The following is a 15247-nucleotide window of genomic DNA, read 5'->3' as shown; positions in this document are numbered from 1 at the left end:
ATCACAAGAGTGAAGTGACAGCTGTGCTTGGCCTATGGCATACTGTGAGCCACATTTAGAAGGGACGTTTCTCCTGGGCTTGGCACCCAACCACATCCACTTTCTGTGCTCTTCTCTAACTCCTCAGAATCCTTTGTCTCCTCCAGGCTCTGATGTTGCCTTCCCCTCTTGTAGCACGCTGACCCCAGACTTTCTCACCAGAATGCCCGTGGCTCAGGATTTCCACACTCCTGCCCCTGTTCAGCGGTTCTCTAGGGCTAGGTGTCAGACAGCCCTCCGATTGAGCAAATTCCCTCCAAAGTGTGAATGCCGAGTCTCACTCATCAAAATCCTCCCAGGGATGCTCCCTGTGAGCTCTCAGGAATCTGTTGTGGCAGAACTTCAGGCACTGTGATAACAATGTACGGAGAAGCTTTTAAAAGTATTTGGATGTTTTTATTTAAAATTTTTTACGTTTTTATTGAGTTTTAGAGAAAGGGAGAGGGAGAGAGGGAGGGGTGGCTAGAGGAAGGGGGATGGGGGGGAGAGAGATCAATTTGTTGTTCCACTTATTTATGCATTTGTTGGTTGATTCTTGTATGTTCCCTGACCGGGGATTGAACCTGCAACCTGGAGGTATTGGGATGAGGCTCTAACCAACTGAGCTATCAGGCCAGGGCTTATATTACATTTTCAAATGATTAAATAGATAATATATTTCTGTGCTTTAAAATTCAAAAAGCTTAAAAGGTGTATAAAGAAAGGCCTCTCTCCCACCCTGTCCCCAGCCTCCTTGATTTCCTTCTCGTCTATAGGCACCTGAAGTGGGCCTCCTTCCAGAGGTCTTTGATGTGTAATCACATCAAAGTTTATTCACGCAGCAGTGAATACACCCTCTTCTACACCTTGCTTTCATAAGTTAACAAGAGATCTTTCTGTCTCAGTATATTAAAGATGCTTTTTCAAAGCTACATAGGATTATAAGAATATCATAATTCATTTAATCAGTCAGGGAAGACATTTTTGGAATGAAGTGGGAGGGCAACTTAATTCCACTCTGCATTCCCTGAACACCTGTGAGGGAGGAGGGAGAGAGAAGCTTGTTCCTCAGTCACACCTGGGAATAGCCTGAAGTGCTACATCTGCCCTGGGGTGGGATCAGGAGCTATCCTGCCTGCAGGCCTGATGCCCAGCAAATCCCTAAAGCACAGAAAGATTGTCTTTGGGTTTTCTGCTTCTGTACCATTCTTGCTCTTTTTTTTTTTTAAGTATACAGCCCAGCTGGTGTGGCTTAGTAGTTGAGCGTCTACCCATGAACCAGGAGGTTATGGTTCGATTCCTAGTCAGGACTCATGCCCAGGTTTTGGGCTCGATCCCCAGTAGAGGGCATGCAGGAGGCAGCCGATCAATGATTCTCTCTCATCATTGATGTTTCTACCTCTCTTTCCCTCTCCCTTCCTCTCTCTGAAATCAATAAAAAACATATTAAAAAAATTATACAGTCCCAAAGTATCATGTGGATCCACGGTCAGCTGTGGCCCTGGATCAGCATCCCCTGTGGACATGTTAGAGTGCAAATTCCCAGGCCCTGTCCCAGACCTGTGGAATCAGAAACCTGGGGGGCAGGGGCAAGCTGTCCAGGTAGCGTCGATGCACACTGAGGACAGAATCACTGATGTAGGTCTTTGAAGATGTATCCAATTAGCTTTGTTGCTTGTTGATAAACTCACGTACATGATTTGGTTCTGTAGTTTGTTGCCAGAGTGGTGTGGCCCTTTGCTCTTCCATATACTCAAGGATCCCCACCCCCAGAGTTGGGTAATCTCTACCCAGTCTTCACCCAGCACCTTGCACTTCCCTCTCTATCCTACAGCACCTACAGGGCTCTCTACATTGACTCCCCCTCACGGCTGCTCTGGGTCTTCCCATGTGTCTCTGTACCCACCCCACAAATTCTCCACGAACCTTGGAGGAAAGGGGACACAGATAGAAACCACACCAGGGACCCCTCTGAACTGTAGGGCTTTCTGATGGTCCTTTGTGGGATGGGTGAAAGGCAGCCGGGGTCTGGTGGGGTCTTTGGAGACTTGTCTTGGACCTGCTCCCTGTAATTTTTTCCATCTCCCCTTGCTAGGGCATACCATGGAAAAAGGTGGACTACTTTGATAATGGCATTATCTGTAACCTTATTGAGCATGTGAGTTATCCTTCTCTTATCTTCGGGACCTTCCCCTGGACATCCATTCCCCTCCCCTCACCCCACTTGGCAAGGGTGGTAAAAAGGGCAAAGGGTGAGTGGACAGAGGATCTGGACATCCTAGAGGACCAGGTCTAGGTTGGGCTGATATTGTTCTCCTGGCCAGAATCAGCGAGGTATCCTGGCCATGCTGGACGAGGAGTGCCTGCGGCCTGGGGTGGTCAGTGACTCCACTTTCCTAGCAAAGCTGAACCAGCTCTTCTCCAAGCATAGTCACTACGAGAGCAAAGTCACCCAGAACGCCCAGCGCCAGTATGACCACACCATGGGTCTCAGCTGCTTCCGCATCTGCCACTATGCGGGCAAGGTGATATGGCGGGGCTGGAGGGTCAAGGCTAGGGCCTGCGCACAGGCTGAAGGCAACAGGGAAGGAATTGGGAGGATCTGAAACTGGGAGGACCAAGTGCTGAGATGAGGTCATGGGCTCTCCAGACCAATAGATGTTCTTCTACAGGTGACATATAATGTGAATAGCTTCATTGACAAGAATAACGACCTACTCTTCCGGGACTTGTCCCAGGCCATGTGGAAGGCCAAGCACCCACTCCTTCGGTCCTTGTTCCCTGAGGGTGATCCTAAGCAGGCATCTCTCAAACGCCCCCCAACTGCTGGGGCCCAGTTTAAGAGTTCTGTGGCCATACTCATGAAGAACCTGTATTCCAAGAACCCCAACTACATCAGGTGACGTACTGGGCACCTAGGGAAACATGCTACATACATCCGCATGCTGCAGAGCACGTCGGGCTGGGAGGAGGTGTCTTTGGAATAAGAGTTTCAGAGGCCCTTTCCTCAGGGAAAACAGGGCCCGATGAGCTGTGAGAGCCCTGTAGCAGGGAGACCATTAGATTTGGGTGGGGACTGTACTAGTGAGTGAAACTGGCAAGGCCAGTGTGACCCCTTCCTCTGAAATATTTCACCTAAGGGGAATGAATGCAGAATTGGGGTGTAGAGACCAGGATGGGTCACACTGGCAAAGGTGAAGCTCCTGAAGCCTGGACTTTGCTCTACCTCCCACCAGGTGTATAAAGCCCAATGAGCATCAGCAGCGAGGTCAGTTCTCCCGGGAGCTGGTGGCAACCCAGGCTCGGTACCTGGGACTGCTAGAGAACGTGCGTGTGCGCCGGGCAGGCTATGCCTTCCGCCAGGGGTACAAGCCCTTCCTGGAAAGGTACCGATTGCTGAGCCGGAGCACGTGGCCTCGCTGGAATGGGGGAGACCGGTAAGACTCAGTGGGGAGTGGAGAAGGACAGTGCAGGGGCACACGGTGGGAGAAGAGACAATGAAGTCTTCTTGTTCAAGCCCTGAACTCTTCTCCCAGGGTGGAAGGGACTGGGGGGAAGGTGGAGAGGCCCCTCCCCTGGGTTGCCCCCTGGCAGCTTTTCCCTTTTGCTCTCGTAGGGAGGGGGTGGAGAAGATCCTGGGGGAGCTGAGCGCCTGCACCTCAGAGGAGGTGACCTTTGGGAAGACAAAGATCTTCATTAAAAGCCCCAAGACTGTGAGTTGGAGAGGGCACCTGTATTCGTGGGGGTGGCTGGGTGGGGAAGGGAGCTTCTATAACCTGGAATGGATAGTGGATGAGGAGGTCTCTCTGCGGGGCTGTTCCTTGGGTTCCCACCCTGACTGAGAGCCCTGGAGTCAGGCGTGCTTGCAGGGCCCCCTCTGAGTGCCTCCACTTGAGGCAGGACTCCTTGTGGGTCTGGGTAATGTGTCTGAGTTTCCAAATCCTAGCATAGTAGCAGCTATAGAGTTAGAGTTCAGTAGAAGCTTGTTAACATGAATTAATACATAAATGAATGAACTCAGAGGACCAAGGAATGATCAAATAAAACACTAGCTGGGAAGCCTCTGGTGCTGTGGGGTGCAGGAAGAGAGAGCGCTGTTCCCCTAGGCCAGCTTCTCGGTTCCCCCTTTCACCACTCCACAGCTTTTCTACCTGGAGGAGCAGAGACGCCTTAGGATCCAGCAGCTGGCCACACTCATACAGAAGATCTACCGAGGCTGGCGCTGCCGCACCCACTACCAGCAGATGCGCAAGAGTCAGATCCTCATTTCCTCTTGGTTTCGGGGCACCATGGTACCAGTAACCCCCAAAGTCCCATCCCCTCACTCTACTAGGAGAGTGGGAAATGGGAGAGGTGGTTCAGGAGGTGGGCCTTTTCTAACAGGCCCATTGTTTCCTACAGCAAAAGAAGCGCTATGGGAAGATGAAGGCGTCAGTATTGTTGATCCAGGCTTTTGTGAGAGGGTGGAAGGTAATGGAAAAGGGAAGAGGGTTCCCTCTCCACGTGTGGTTCCTTTTGAATTGTCCCAGTTGCTGGGGGGGATGGAGGAGCAGGAAGCAAGTCCTACTTGAACCTCGGCCATACCTCTGTGCGATGGCGTGTCTGTGTCTGGGTATTTCTGGGCCTGCTCCGTGTGTGTCTGGGAGTGTGGCTGCATGCTGGGAAGATTTGTACATATGTGTGGCTCTGCCTTCTGTTTGGAGTGTCCCCCTCATTGCCGACTTGTCTAACTACTCTCTCCAGCTGTAGTCTCAGGTCTCTATTTTACTCTGTTTGTGTGGTTGAAAGAGTAGAACCTCTTCTAGGTTTTGCTCTGTCTTCTAGGTCTAACTATCTTTATTCTGGCTCCTTTCTTGTATGTCCCTGCCAGGCCCGCAAGGATTATCGAAAATACTTCCGGTCAGGGGCTGCTCTCACCTTGTCAAGTTTCATCTACAAGAGCCTAGTAAGTGGTGGGTGTTGAGGGTGGGAGTGGGCGGTTTGAGGATGGAGGGACAGGTTTGAAAGAGAAAGATGTGAAGTTTGAGAAGAAGTGACTCAAAGTTTCCCCCCAAAGAGCTTCCTTAAGCTGCCTGTCTCAGGGCCCAGGGGCAGAGTCAGAGCACATTTGGGGTTGAGTGGACAGGGTAGGCAACCTTGTGATAGGAAGGGGTCCCAGCACACCCACGAAGAGACAGCTGTCTGGTTGACAGCAGGTGAGGAGCTGAGCCTCATTGAAGACAGAGTCAGGACACACAGGGTTAACGAATCTATTTTAGAGTTGCGGTGAAGGTGACAAAATTTTATTTTCCTTCTATCTCTTCTGAAACTATAGCAGTTGAGTCTGAAATTAAGCCTCAGGAAGGATCTTAATTCTGGAGGACTCAGGTCAGAGTGGGCAGGAAGAAGCCAGGACCAGGCCTGGACATTCAGACTATGGGCAGTTTCCAGCGAGAGGAAAACAGGGACAGAGAAGCGGGTAGAAAGCAGTGGTGCTGTTGAGACAAGTCAGAGGGAAACCAGACAGGGAGGGAGCAGCACTTCCCGGGAGACCTTGGGGAAGGCCAGAGGCAGGAGGAAGAGCAGAGGTCTGAGGCAGAGTGCTGCGGGAAATTGGAACTGCAGAAAGGCAGAACTTTCTAGATCTAGAAAAATCAAATCACTGATTTGATTTTTGGAGGAATAGGGGTTCTGAGGCTCTCCGTTGCCTCCCTGAACATTCGTCCTGTCCTCCTCCCCCTCTTCAGGGAAGCCCCATTTTCCTGGGCCTCCTCAGCCCCGTCTCTCCTCTGCTGGCTCCACCGTGTCTGCCTCCTTAGGGTTCCTGCTCTCTTACTGCATAACTGCATTCCTGAGACTTGTAATCTGGTTTTGCTCTTATCTCATGACTTGCCCCTCTTCCATCTTTCATTCTTTCTCTTCTTTTTTTCTCATTCTTTTATTATTTATTTCTTTTTTCTTCTTCCACCTCTCCTTTCACCTGTATATTATCAGGCGTCTGCTAAATATCACCTCAGGAGCTGCTGGGTTTAGATAAGGACTTCACTACTCAGATCCCTAAGAAGAATGCATGCAGAGCCACTAGGCATCGACTCCCCCAGTGTTTCTGACTGGTCTATATTTTGCAATTGCCTTGCCTATAACTAATACCAGCATAATACCTACTATTACTTGAACACTTAACTATGCACTAAGTTCTTTACATGCATTAACTCTAATGTGATCAACAACCCTGAGAAGTAGGCCATTTATAGGTTAAAAACTAAGGCCCAGAGAGGCTAAATAACTTGTTAGGAGTCCCACAGTTGGTAAAGGGTAGAGCTGGGATACAAACTATTTGACTCTAGAGTTTTAATCACTGCCGAAAACTGCCTGGCCCCTTCCCCCAGTAGAGGCCTGGGCGACCAGGCATACATGGCCCTGGGTAGACCTGGGGACAGAGGGCTACATAGGGAAAGGCAGAACTTTCTAGATCTAGAAAAAAAAGAAAACCCTCAGAGGCTCCACATCAATTGGAACATGGGGGATTGTGGGAGATGTTTAGGAATGTTTATTGAGGTGAATCGGACCAGACCCAGGACCAGAGACTCCAGACCCACTAGGTCTTTGTAGTGGAAGATACAAAGAGCTTGGATAATTCCTAGAGCAATATGCTGTGTGCTGTGCATTTTTCTATTTTAATTTTTTAAACCTAATGTCTTAGGTTTCAAAAAGTTTTCATAAAAATGCCAAAAAGTTGTCCCTGGCCTGCATGGCTCAGTGGTTAGAACGTCGGCCTGTGTACTGAAGGGTTGCAGGTTCAGTTCCAGTCAAGGGCATGTGCCTGGGTTGCTGGTTTGTTCCCCGGCCCTGGTCGGGTGCATGCAGGAGGCAACCAATCGATGTGTTTTTCGTATCGATGTTTCTTTCTCTCTCTCTCTCTCTCTCTCTCTCTCTCTCTCTCTCTCTCTCTCCCCTCTTCTCCCCCTCTCCCCCTCTCTCTAAAAAAATTGATGGAAAAAAAAATCCTCGAGTGAGGACTAACAACAACAACAAAATTTCAAAAATTTGAAGTGCTCAAGATCAAGTCATTTTCTATACATTCAATAATTCTATCCCATAAATGAAAAGGGTGTTGAGTGCTCCCTGAAATATAAAGACTCACGAGTTCTGGTTCTAGATTGGGGCAGATTAAACAGTCAGATGCCATGACTGGATCCTGAAACAGGAAAAATAAAAACAAAGCTGAAAAGGACATTTTAAAAAATATATATTTTTATTTATTTCAGAGAGGAAGGGAGAGGGAGAGAGATAGAAACATCAATGATGAGAGAGAATCATTGATCAGCTGCCTCCTGCACATCCCACACTGGGGATCAAGTCTGCAATTTGGACATATGCCCTGACTTGGAATCAAACCAGGATCTCCTGGTTCATAGGTCGACACTCAACCACTGAGCCAAGCCAGCCAGGCTGAAAAGGACATTTTTAGTATATAAGAGACATTAGGAGAAATTTGAGTGCATTGCTGTTGGATGAGTAAGTCTAATCAATGTTAAATTTCTTAGGTATAGTGATGGAATTGTGATTGTGTAAGTAAATGTCCCAGTTCTAGGGAGATGCATGCTTAAGTTTTAGGAGAAAATGTTATGATATCTGTAACCTACTTTAGGATGATGTGACATGAAGATTTGTATATATGTATATTTATATGCATGTGTATGTATGCGGGGGCATGTGTTAGAGAGAGAATGCCAATAGGCAAGATGTAAACATTATCAATTGGTGAATTTAGGTGAGGGGTATACAGTATACAGGTGTTCATTGTAATGTTTTCTTCAACTTTTTGCACATTTAAAAACTTTCAAAATAAGAAAATGTATTAAATTTTTAAAAAAATCTTAAGTCAGGCCCTAGCTGGTTTGGCTCAGTGGATAGAGTGTCAGCCTGCCGACTGAAGGGTCCCGGGTTTGATTCTGGTCAAGGGCACAGGCCCGGGTTGCTGCTGGCTCAATCCCTAGGAGGGGTCCTGCAGGAGGCAGCCAGTCGATGGTTCTCTCTCATCATTGATGTTTCTATCTCTCTCTCTCCCTTTTCCTTCCTCTCTGAAATCAATAAAAATATATTTAAAAAGCCCTAGCCAGATTGGCTCAATGGATAGAGTGTCGGCCTGGGGACTGAAGGGTCCCAGGTTCAATTTCCATCAAGGGCACATAGGCAGCCGGTCTATGATTCTCTCTCATCATTGCTGTTTCTATCTCTCTCTCCCTTCCTCTCTGAAATCAATAAAAATATATTTTAAAAAATATTAAGTCAGATTATGTCACTCTTCCCCTTTAAACCCTCTGGTGGTGTTCTATTTCACTCCAAATGAAGGCCTGTGTCCTCACCACAGCCAACAAGGCCCGTCAGGATCTGTCCTTGACCAACCATCTCTGATCTTCTCTCCTTTTACTGAATTTAATTCAGTCACACTGGCTTTCTTTCTGTTTCTGGAATATACTACCACTCATTTCTGTCTCGGGCCTGCTTTTTTTGCATCATGGCATATGTAATGAACTGGCATTACATTGTATGTGTTTATTTGCTGTGAGAGGCCTCCTTCCCCACCCCCAGTAGAGTGTAACCTCAGGGAAAATGAAGACTTTGCTGTGTTCACTGCTGAGTCTCCATTATCTAGAACAGTGCCAGGCACAGAGCAGACACTCAATAAATGTTGAATGGGGGGAAAAATCAAGACCTGGAGACTCACTCCCGAGGACGCACTGTCTAGAGAGATTTCCATGCAAGTAACAGTAGTACAAAAACAGAAGTATAGACAGAGTGCTAGGGGGCTCCAAAGAAAGGAGGGCTCCCCGGGCCAGGGGACCGGGAGGTTTGAACGGCATCTGAAAGGATGGGTAGAATCTGGGCTGGCAGTGTTGAGCTGAGAGCAGCATGAGCTCAGGCACAGAGCGGTAATGCGTGGGCTGGGCGAAGGGTGCGGCGAGGCGTCCTCTCTGGTTGGTGTGCCAGGGTCATGCAGGGGATCCTGTGACGAAGTGGGCTCTAAGAAAAATAACCCTGAATGCCAGGTTGAGGTGTTGCCTGTCCGGGGCCTGTCTTCTCATCATTGCACTCTCAATTCCCCTCTTCCAATCCAGGCACAGAAATTCCTACTGGGGCTGAAGAACAACTTGCCATCTACCAGTATCTTGGACAAAAAGTGGCCAGCAGCTCCTTATAAGTGCTTCACCACAGCCAATCAGGAGCTGCAGCGGCTCTACCACCAGTGGAAGGTGAGTGGGGCCCAGGCACCTCTCTTCTCATTTGTCTTTTTTATTTTCTCCCTCTGATTTTTCTCTTCTTCCCTCTTCCACTCCTTTTCTCTTAAAAATAAAAAAATTGTGGCCCAGCCAGTGTGGTTCAGTGGTTGAGCTTCGATCTATGCACCAGGAGGTTACAGTTTGATTCCCAGTCAGGGCACATGCCCGGATGGTGGGCTTGATCCCCAGCAAGTGGTGTGCAGGAAGCAGCCGATCCATGATTCTCTCTCATCATTGATGTTTCTATCTCCCTTTCCTCTCCTCTCTGAAATCAACAAAAATATATATTTTAGCCCTAACCGGTTTGGCTCAGTGGATAGAGCGTCAGCCTGTGGACTGAGGGGTCCCAGGTTCGATTCCGGTCAAGGGCATGTACCTTGATTGCGGGCACATCCCCAGTAGGGGCTGTGCAGGAGGCAGCTGGTTGATGTTTCTCTCTCATCGATGTTTCTAACTCTCTATCCCTCTCCCTTCCTCTCTGTAAAAAAATTAATAAAATATATTAAAAAATATATATATATATTTTTAAAAAATTGTGGTAGCCCTGGCTGGTGTGGCTCAGTTTGTTGAGCATCACCCCGTGCACTGAAAAGTCACTGGTTTGATCTTCGGTCAGGGCACATACTCAGGTTGCAGGCTCCATTCCCAGTCAGGGTGCATGTGGGAGGCAGCAGATTGATGTTTCTCTCTCACATCGATGTTTCTCTCTCTCTCTCCCTCTCCCTTTCCCTTCCTCTCTAAAATCAATAAAAACATATTTTTAAAAAATGTGGTAAAATATGCATAACAAAATTTACCGTTTTAATCATTTTGAAGTATACAGTTTGGTGGCATTTGAGCACATTCACATTGTTGTGCAGTCACCACCACCATCCATCTCCTTACTATGTTCATCATCCCAACTGAAACTCTGTACTGAGTTAGCAATAACTCCCTGTTTCCCCCTCCCCCAGCCTACTCTAGGAATTCGACTAGAGTCATACGATGCTTAATGGGAATACGTTCTGAGAAATGCATCATTAGGCGATTTTGTTGTGCAAACATCATAGAGTGCACTCACACAAACCTCAATGGAATAGCCTACTACATACCTAGGCTATACGGTATAGCCTATTGCTCCCAGGCTACAGTCCATACAGCATGTTACTGCACAAAACATGAGGTTAAATCAAGCACACGAGAAAATGATGCAATCAAGAGACGCAATGAACATGAGATATATGAGACTGCTGCTGTCGTAATGTGGCATACTGTTTATAGCAAACTTTTAAAAAATACATATTTTTATTTATTTCAGAGAGGAAGGGAGAGGGGGAGAGAGAGAGAAACATCAATGATGAGAGATAATCATGGATTGGCTGCCTCCTGCACACCCCCTACTGGGGATCACGCCTGCAACCCAGGCATGTGCCCTTGACTGGAATCAAACCTGGGACCCTTCAGTCGGCAGGCCGACGCTTTATCCACTGAGCCAAACCGGCTAGGGCTAGCAAACTTTTTAAATGTAAGTAGAGTGTTCTCTAAAATAGCAATAAAAAGTATAATATAGTAAATACATAAACCAGTAACATAGTCGTTTATTACCATTATCAAGTTTATGTACATAGTTGTATGTGCTATACTTTTATACAACTGACAGTGCAGTAGGTTTGTTCACACTACCATCACCACAAACACATGAGTAATACATGTGCTATGATGTTACCATGGCTACATTGTCACAAGGTGATAGGAATTTTTCAGCTCCATTATAATCTTGTAGAGGCCCGGTGTATGAAAATCCGTGCACTCGGAGGGGGTCCCTCAGCCTGGCCTGTGCCCTCTCACAGTCCAGGACCCTTCGAGGGATGTCCACCTGCTGGCTTAGGCCTACTCCCCGGGGGATCGGGCCTAAGCTGGCAGTTAGACATACCTCCGGCAGCTCAGGAGCCCTCAAGGGAGGTCTGACTGCGGCTCCCCCAGGGGGATCAGGCCTAAGCTGGCAGTCAGACATACCTCTGGCAGCTCAGGAGCCCTCAAGGGAGGTCTGACTGCGGCTCCCCCAGGGGGATCAGGCCTAAGCTGGCAGTCAGACATACCTCTGGCAGCTCAGGAGCCCTCAAGGGAGGTCTGACTGCGGCTCCCCTAGTGGAGCTCCCCCTGTGGGAGTGCACTGACCACCAGGGGGCAGCTCCTGCGTTGAGTGTCTGCCCCCTGGTGGTCAGTGTGTATCATAGCGACCGGTTGTTCTGCCATTAGGGTCAATTTGCATATTACCCTTTTATTGTATAAGATAGGACCACCATGGCACATGCAGTTTGTTATTGACTGAAATGTCACTATGTGGCATCCGACTGTATTTTAAGTACCTCATATAAGTGGAATCATACAATATTTGTCCTTTTGTGTCTGGCTTATTTCACTTAACACAGTGTTCTATTCAGGACATGCTTATTGAGCACCTTGTCAGGGACTGGGCCTGTGCTGGGCATACAGTCCTCAGTGGGTTTATATTTTATTATTTCCACCCCCTGCCCAGCATCCCTCAGTCCCCATTGTCCTCCCCAATGCCTCTGCCCTCTCTGAAGTGTCTAGTGCCTGTTCTTTTCCCTCTGTCCTCTTCTCCAGTGTCTGCCCCTCTCCTTCCACATCTCAGTGTCCCTCCCTCCCTTCCCAGCCCTGCCCCCTTCCTCCATGATCATAGCTTCTGCTCCAACCCACTCACAGTGCAAGAAGTTCCGGGACCAGCTGTCCCCAAAGCAGGTGGAGGTCCTGAGGGAGAAGCTCTGTGCCAGCGAGCTGTTCAAGGGCAAGAAGGCTGCATACCCCCCGAGGTGAGAGCCTTTCAGACCCTGCAGTCAGTTTCATCAAGTGCAGGTGGACAGAGCAATGGGTCTCAAACTCCAGGGTGCACCCACATCACCAGGCAAGCTTGATAACACCCACATGCCACCCCCCACCCACTCAGTTTCTGATTCTGCAGGTCTGGGTGGGGGCCTAAGAATTTGCCTTTCTGACAGGTTGCCAGGGGATACGGATGTTGGTCCTGGACCCTGCTCTGAGGATCCCTGAGATAGAGGATGTGGTGGTGGATGGGGGAAGGGGCTCTGGAGGTCTAAGATGGGAATGCAGTGCGGGGAGGTGCAGGGCCCGGGGGTCCGTGACAAGGGCTTTGTCTCCACTGCATACTTCTTGTGTGTCCTCAGTGTTCCCGTTCCCTTCCGTGGTGACTACATTGGGCTGCGAGGGAACCCCAAGCTGCAGAAGCTGACAGGCAGGGAGGAAGGGCCCGTTCTGATGGCAGAGACTGTGAGGAAGGTCAATCGTGGCAACGGCAAGGTGAAGGCCGCATCCTGATGCCTCCCCACAGCTGGAAGGGTGGGGGCCGACCCCATCTTCCTCACCCTTTCCTGTTCTGTCCCTAGACTTCCTCTCGAATTCTACTCCTGACCAAGGGGCATGTGATTCTCACAGACTCCAAGAAGTCCCAGGCCAAAACTGTCATTGGGCTGGAAAGTGTGGCCGGGGTGTCAGTCACCAGCTTCCAGGATGGGCTTTTTTGCTTGCATCTGAGTGAGGTATCAGCTGGGTGGGGGCAGGGCCTCATACCGGAGAAGGGAGTGGGTCTGACAGGGCTGGGGTGGGCTGGAGGTGGGGCCCCCACCTCTTCCTCTGGGCCATCGATGTCTCCTGAGGAGAAAAAGTGAATCCCTTCCCTGCTGTTTTTTCCTTCCTAAGATATCATCAGTGGGATCCAAGGGGGACTTCCTGTTGGTCAGCGAGCATGTGGTGGAACTGCTGACCAAAATGTACCGAGCTGTGCTGGACACCACGCAGAGGCAGCTTCCAATCACCGTGGCTGAGCAGTAAGGCCCTGAGCTGGGCTGAGGGGCAGATTGGCAGATGGCGAAGCTGTTGGTCATTGTGACCGGGAAAGTCATAGGGTCAGAGAGTGAAGCAGCTGTGTCAGGGCAGGGCTTGGAGGAGCTTCTTAGTCTCCCCACCCGAGTTCTCTGGAGTCTTGAGTTTTCTGACCTGGGCTCGGGGGAGGGGGTGTATTTGCCTCAAGAAGGGAAGGGGGAACCATCATAAAAATATGGGCCTAGAGGATGAGGGCGCTAGCTTTGCCTTTTGTCTCTCCCCCCTCCAGGTTCTCAGTGAAGTTCAAGGAGAGCAATGTGACTGTCAAGGTCACCCAGGGGCCGAGGGGTAATGGGAATGGCAAGCTCAGCTGCAAGAAGAAGGGGAGTCATGGCCTGGAAGTGACTGTATAGTGAGGAGGTGGCAGGTTCTCCCTCCTGGACCAGCACCAGCCCCACCCACCTTTGTGGGAGAAGCTCATCTTCAGCCCTCTGATCAGGGGTGGTGCTCGGAGCCTGAAGAACCCTTGAAGAGGACCTTTCTTCTCCCAGACCATCCCAGTCCTTTCTCTAAACTTCCTCCCACCCCCAGCCTCTCTGCCCACTAATAAAACAAGTGACTTCGCAAAGCGTGGGTGAGTTGCTGTTCCCATCTTCTCACTGGCGTGTACTGAGACCCCCCCGCCCTCCCCTTCCTCAAGCTCCTTGTAGCAGCTAATGCAGATAATAAGAATGGAAAAGAAGGGAATTGTCTCTGGGTCCTTGACCGGCTGAGCTCTGGGTGTCTGGGTGGGGAGGCTGGAGAGCCTGGGGGGGATGGGGCTGAGGTCCCAGGTGGCCAGTGGCCGATTCATTAAGAATGTCCCTGGTGGGAAGACGTGAGGATCCCTGTCTTGGCGAAAACTGGGATCCTTTGGAGATTCAGGCCCCAGAATGGAGGGCTCATATGAGCTGGGGAACGCAGGGCCCCCGTACCCAGGAGCTCCAGACCCTGCCATCCCCAAGCTCAGCGCTGGCTCATCACACCTGCCCCACCCTGGCACCCCCTTCCTCTCCAAACACCAGAAATGCCAGGCTGCTGCCAACAGTTGTCTTGCTAATCAGTGTCCGCAGCTGGGGCCTCAGCTGGTGGCATTTGACAGGGAGGCTCCCCCACCCCATTCCCCCGTCCTTCTGACTGACCCCTTTCCTCGTGTCTTCCTTTATTTCCCCCCGTGTCACCGTCATTGTTTCTCAGTTTCCAACTGTCTCACACCATCGCCTTGTCCCCGTTTCTGTGGGCTCTGACTAATACCAATACGTAATTTTTTGTAGAATGCTGTCCCTTCCTATGCATTTCCTCCTACTGTCTGGTCTCAGCCTCTCCCACCCCAGTGTCTGCCTTTAGGGAAGAAGCAGCTCCTGTATTTGCAGTAAAATTTAGATCTGTGCGCTGCGAGTACAAACGGCTGCCTTTGTTTCTGCCCCCGATGTCTCTCCTTCCTTCCACAGCCTCTACCTTTCCTGCCTCTTCCCTGCTCCACCACTGAGCTCACTGCCCCTTGAAGCCGGGGTCTCCCTCCTCCCCACTTCCTCCACCTGCAGGCAGCTCAGGGTCCCAGGCAATCATGCTTCGGGGGACCCGATTAACTTCTCTTCTTGCCTCCAGGTTAATCTTGCTCTTGGAGCACAAGCCACGTGTTCTGGCACCTCCTGCACTGAGCTGAGATAGGACCCAGGGTGAGGGGCTGTGTCCTGAGCGGGGGTATCTCTGGCCAGTCTTCTTCCACCCCCAGCACCTCCCTCCTTCACTGACTTCTCAGAATCAGACTGAGGAGATCCCCTGTGACTGAGGGGGTGGTGACCACAGCCTGACCGCCTCCGTTCTCGGCTCATCTCCTGCTCCCAGGGCCCAAATTGTCGCCACTTTTCCAGTGAAGTGTCTGGTCATTTTCAGAGGCAATTTCAGGAGAATATGCAGCTGCTGCTGTTTACCCTGCTTTTCCTGTCCCTGGGGCTGAAGGCGCTGTCAGCTCCCTGGGCTGGGGGTGGAGGGCGTGGGAGGGACCAGGATCCCTGCCCTCCCTCTGTCCCCCCCTCAATCAGGTGGAAGGGTGCTAGTTTGAGGGACAGAGGGGTTTCTCTCCT

At 50.1% G+C, this 15247-nt stretch overlaps 1 protein-coding gene across 2 annotated transcripts in view; it reads left to right on the top strand.

The window, feature by feature from the left end:
* MYO1A (myosin IA) overlaps positions 1–13744 on the top strand; it is a 21954-nt gene extending 8210 nt beyond the window's left edge. For both annotated transcript variants that reach the window (XM_005879007.2, XM_005879006.2), the window contains 14 exons: positions 2114–2176; positions 2343–2543; positions 2691–2917; positions 3255–3455; positions 3635–3731; positions 4161–4310; positions 4420–4488; positions 4889–4963; positions 9120–9254; positions 11988–12094; positions 12467–12599; positions 12686–12838; positions 12999–13126; positions 13411–13744. In XM_005879007.2, the coding sequence (XP_005879069.1) occupies positions 2114–2176; positions 2343–2543; positions 2691–2917; positions 3255–3455; positions 3635–3731; positions 4161–4310; positions 4420–4488; positions 4889–4963; positions 9120–9254; positions 11988–12094; positions 12467–12599; positions 12686–12838; positions 12999–13126; positions 13411–13534 (1863 nt within the window). In that variant the 3' untranslated portion in view covers positions 13535–13744. The remainder of the gene's footprint in view (positions 1–2113; positions 2177–2342; positions 2544–2690; positions 2918–3254; positions 3456–3634; positions 3732–4160; positions 4311–4419; positions 4489–4888; positions 4964–9119; positions 9255–11987; positions 12095–12466; positions 12600–12685; positions 12839–12998; positions 13127–13410) is intronic.
* The last annotated feature ends 1503 nt before the right edge of the window (positions 13745–15247 follow it).

The sequence above is a fragment of the Myotis brandtii genome, unplaced genomic scaffold, assembly GCF_000412655.1.
Source record: "Myotis brandtii unplaced genomic scaffold, ASM41265v1 scaffold581, whole genome shotgun sequence".
NCBI classification, from domain to species: Eukaryota; Metazoa; Chordata; class Mammalia; order Chiroptera; family Vespertilionidae; genus Myotis; species Myotis brandtii.
Note: the sequence above shows the minus strand (reverse complement) of the source record. Positions and strands in the feature narration are given on the sequence as shown.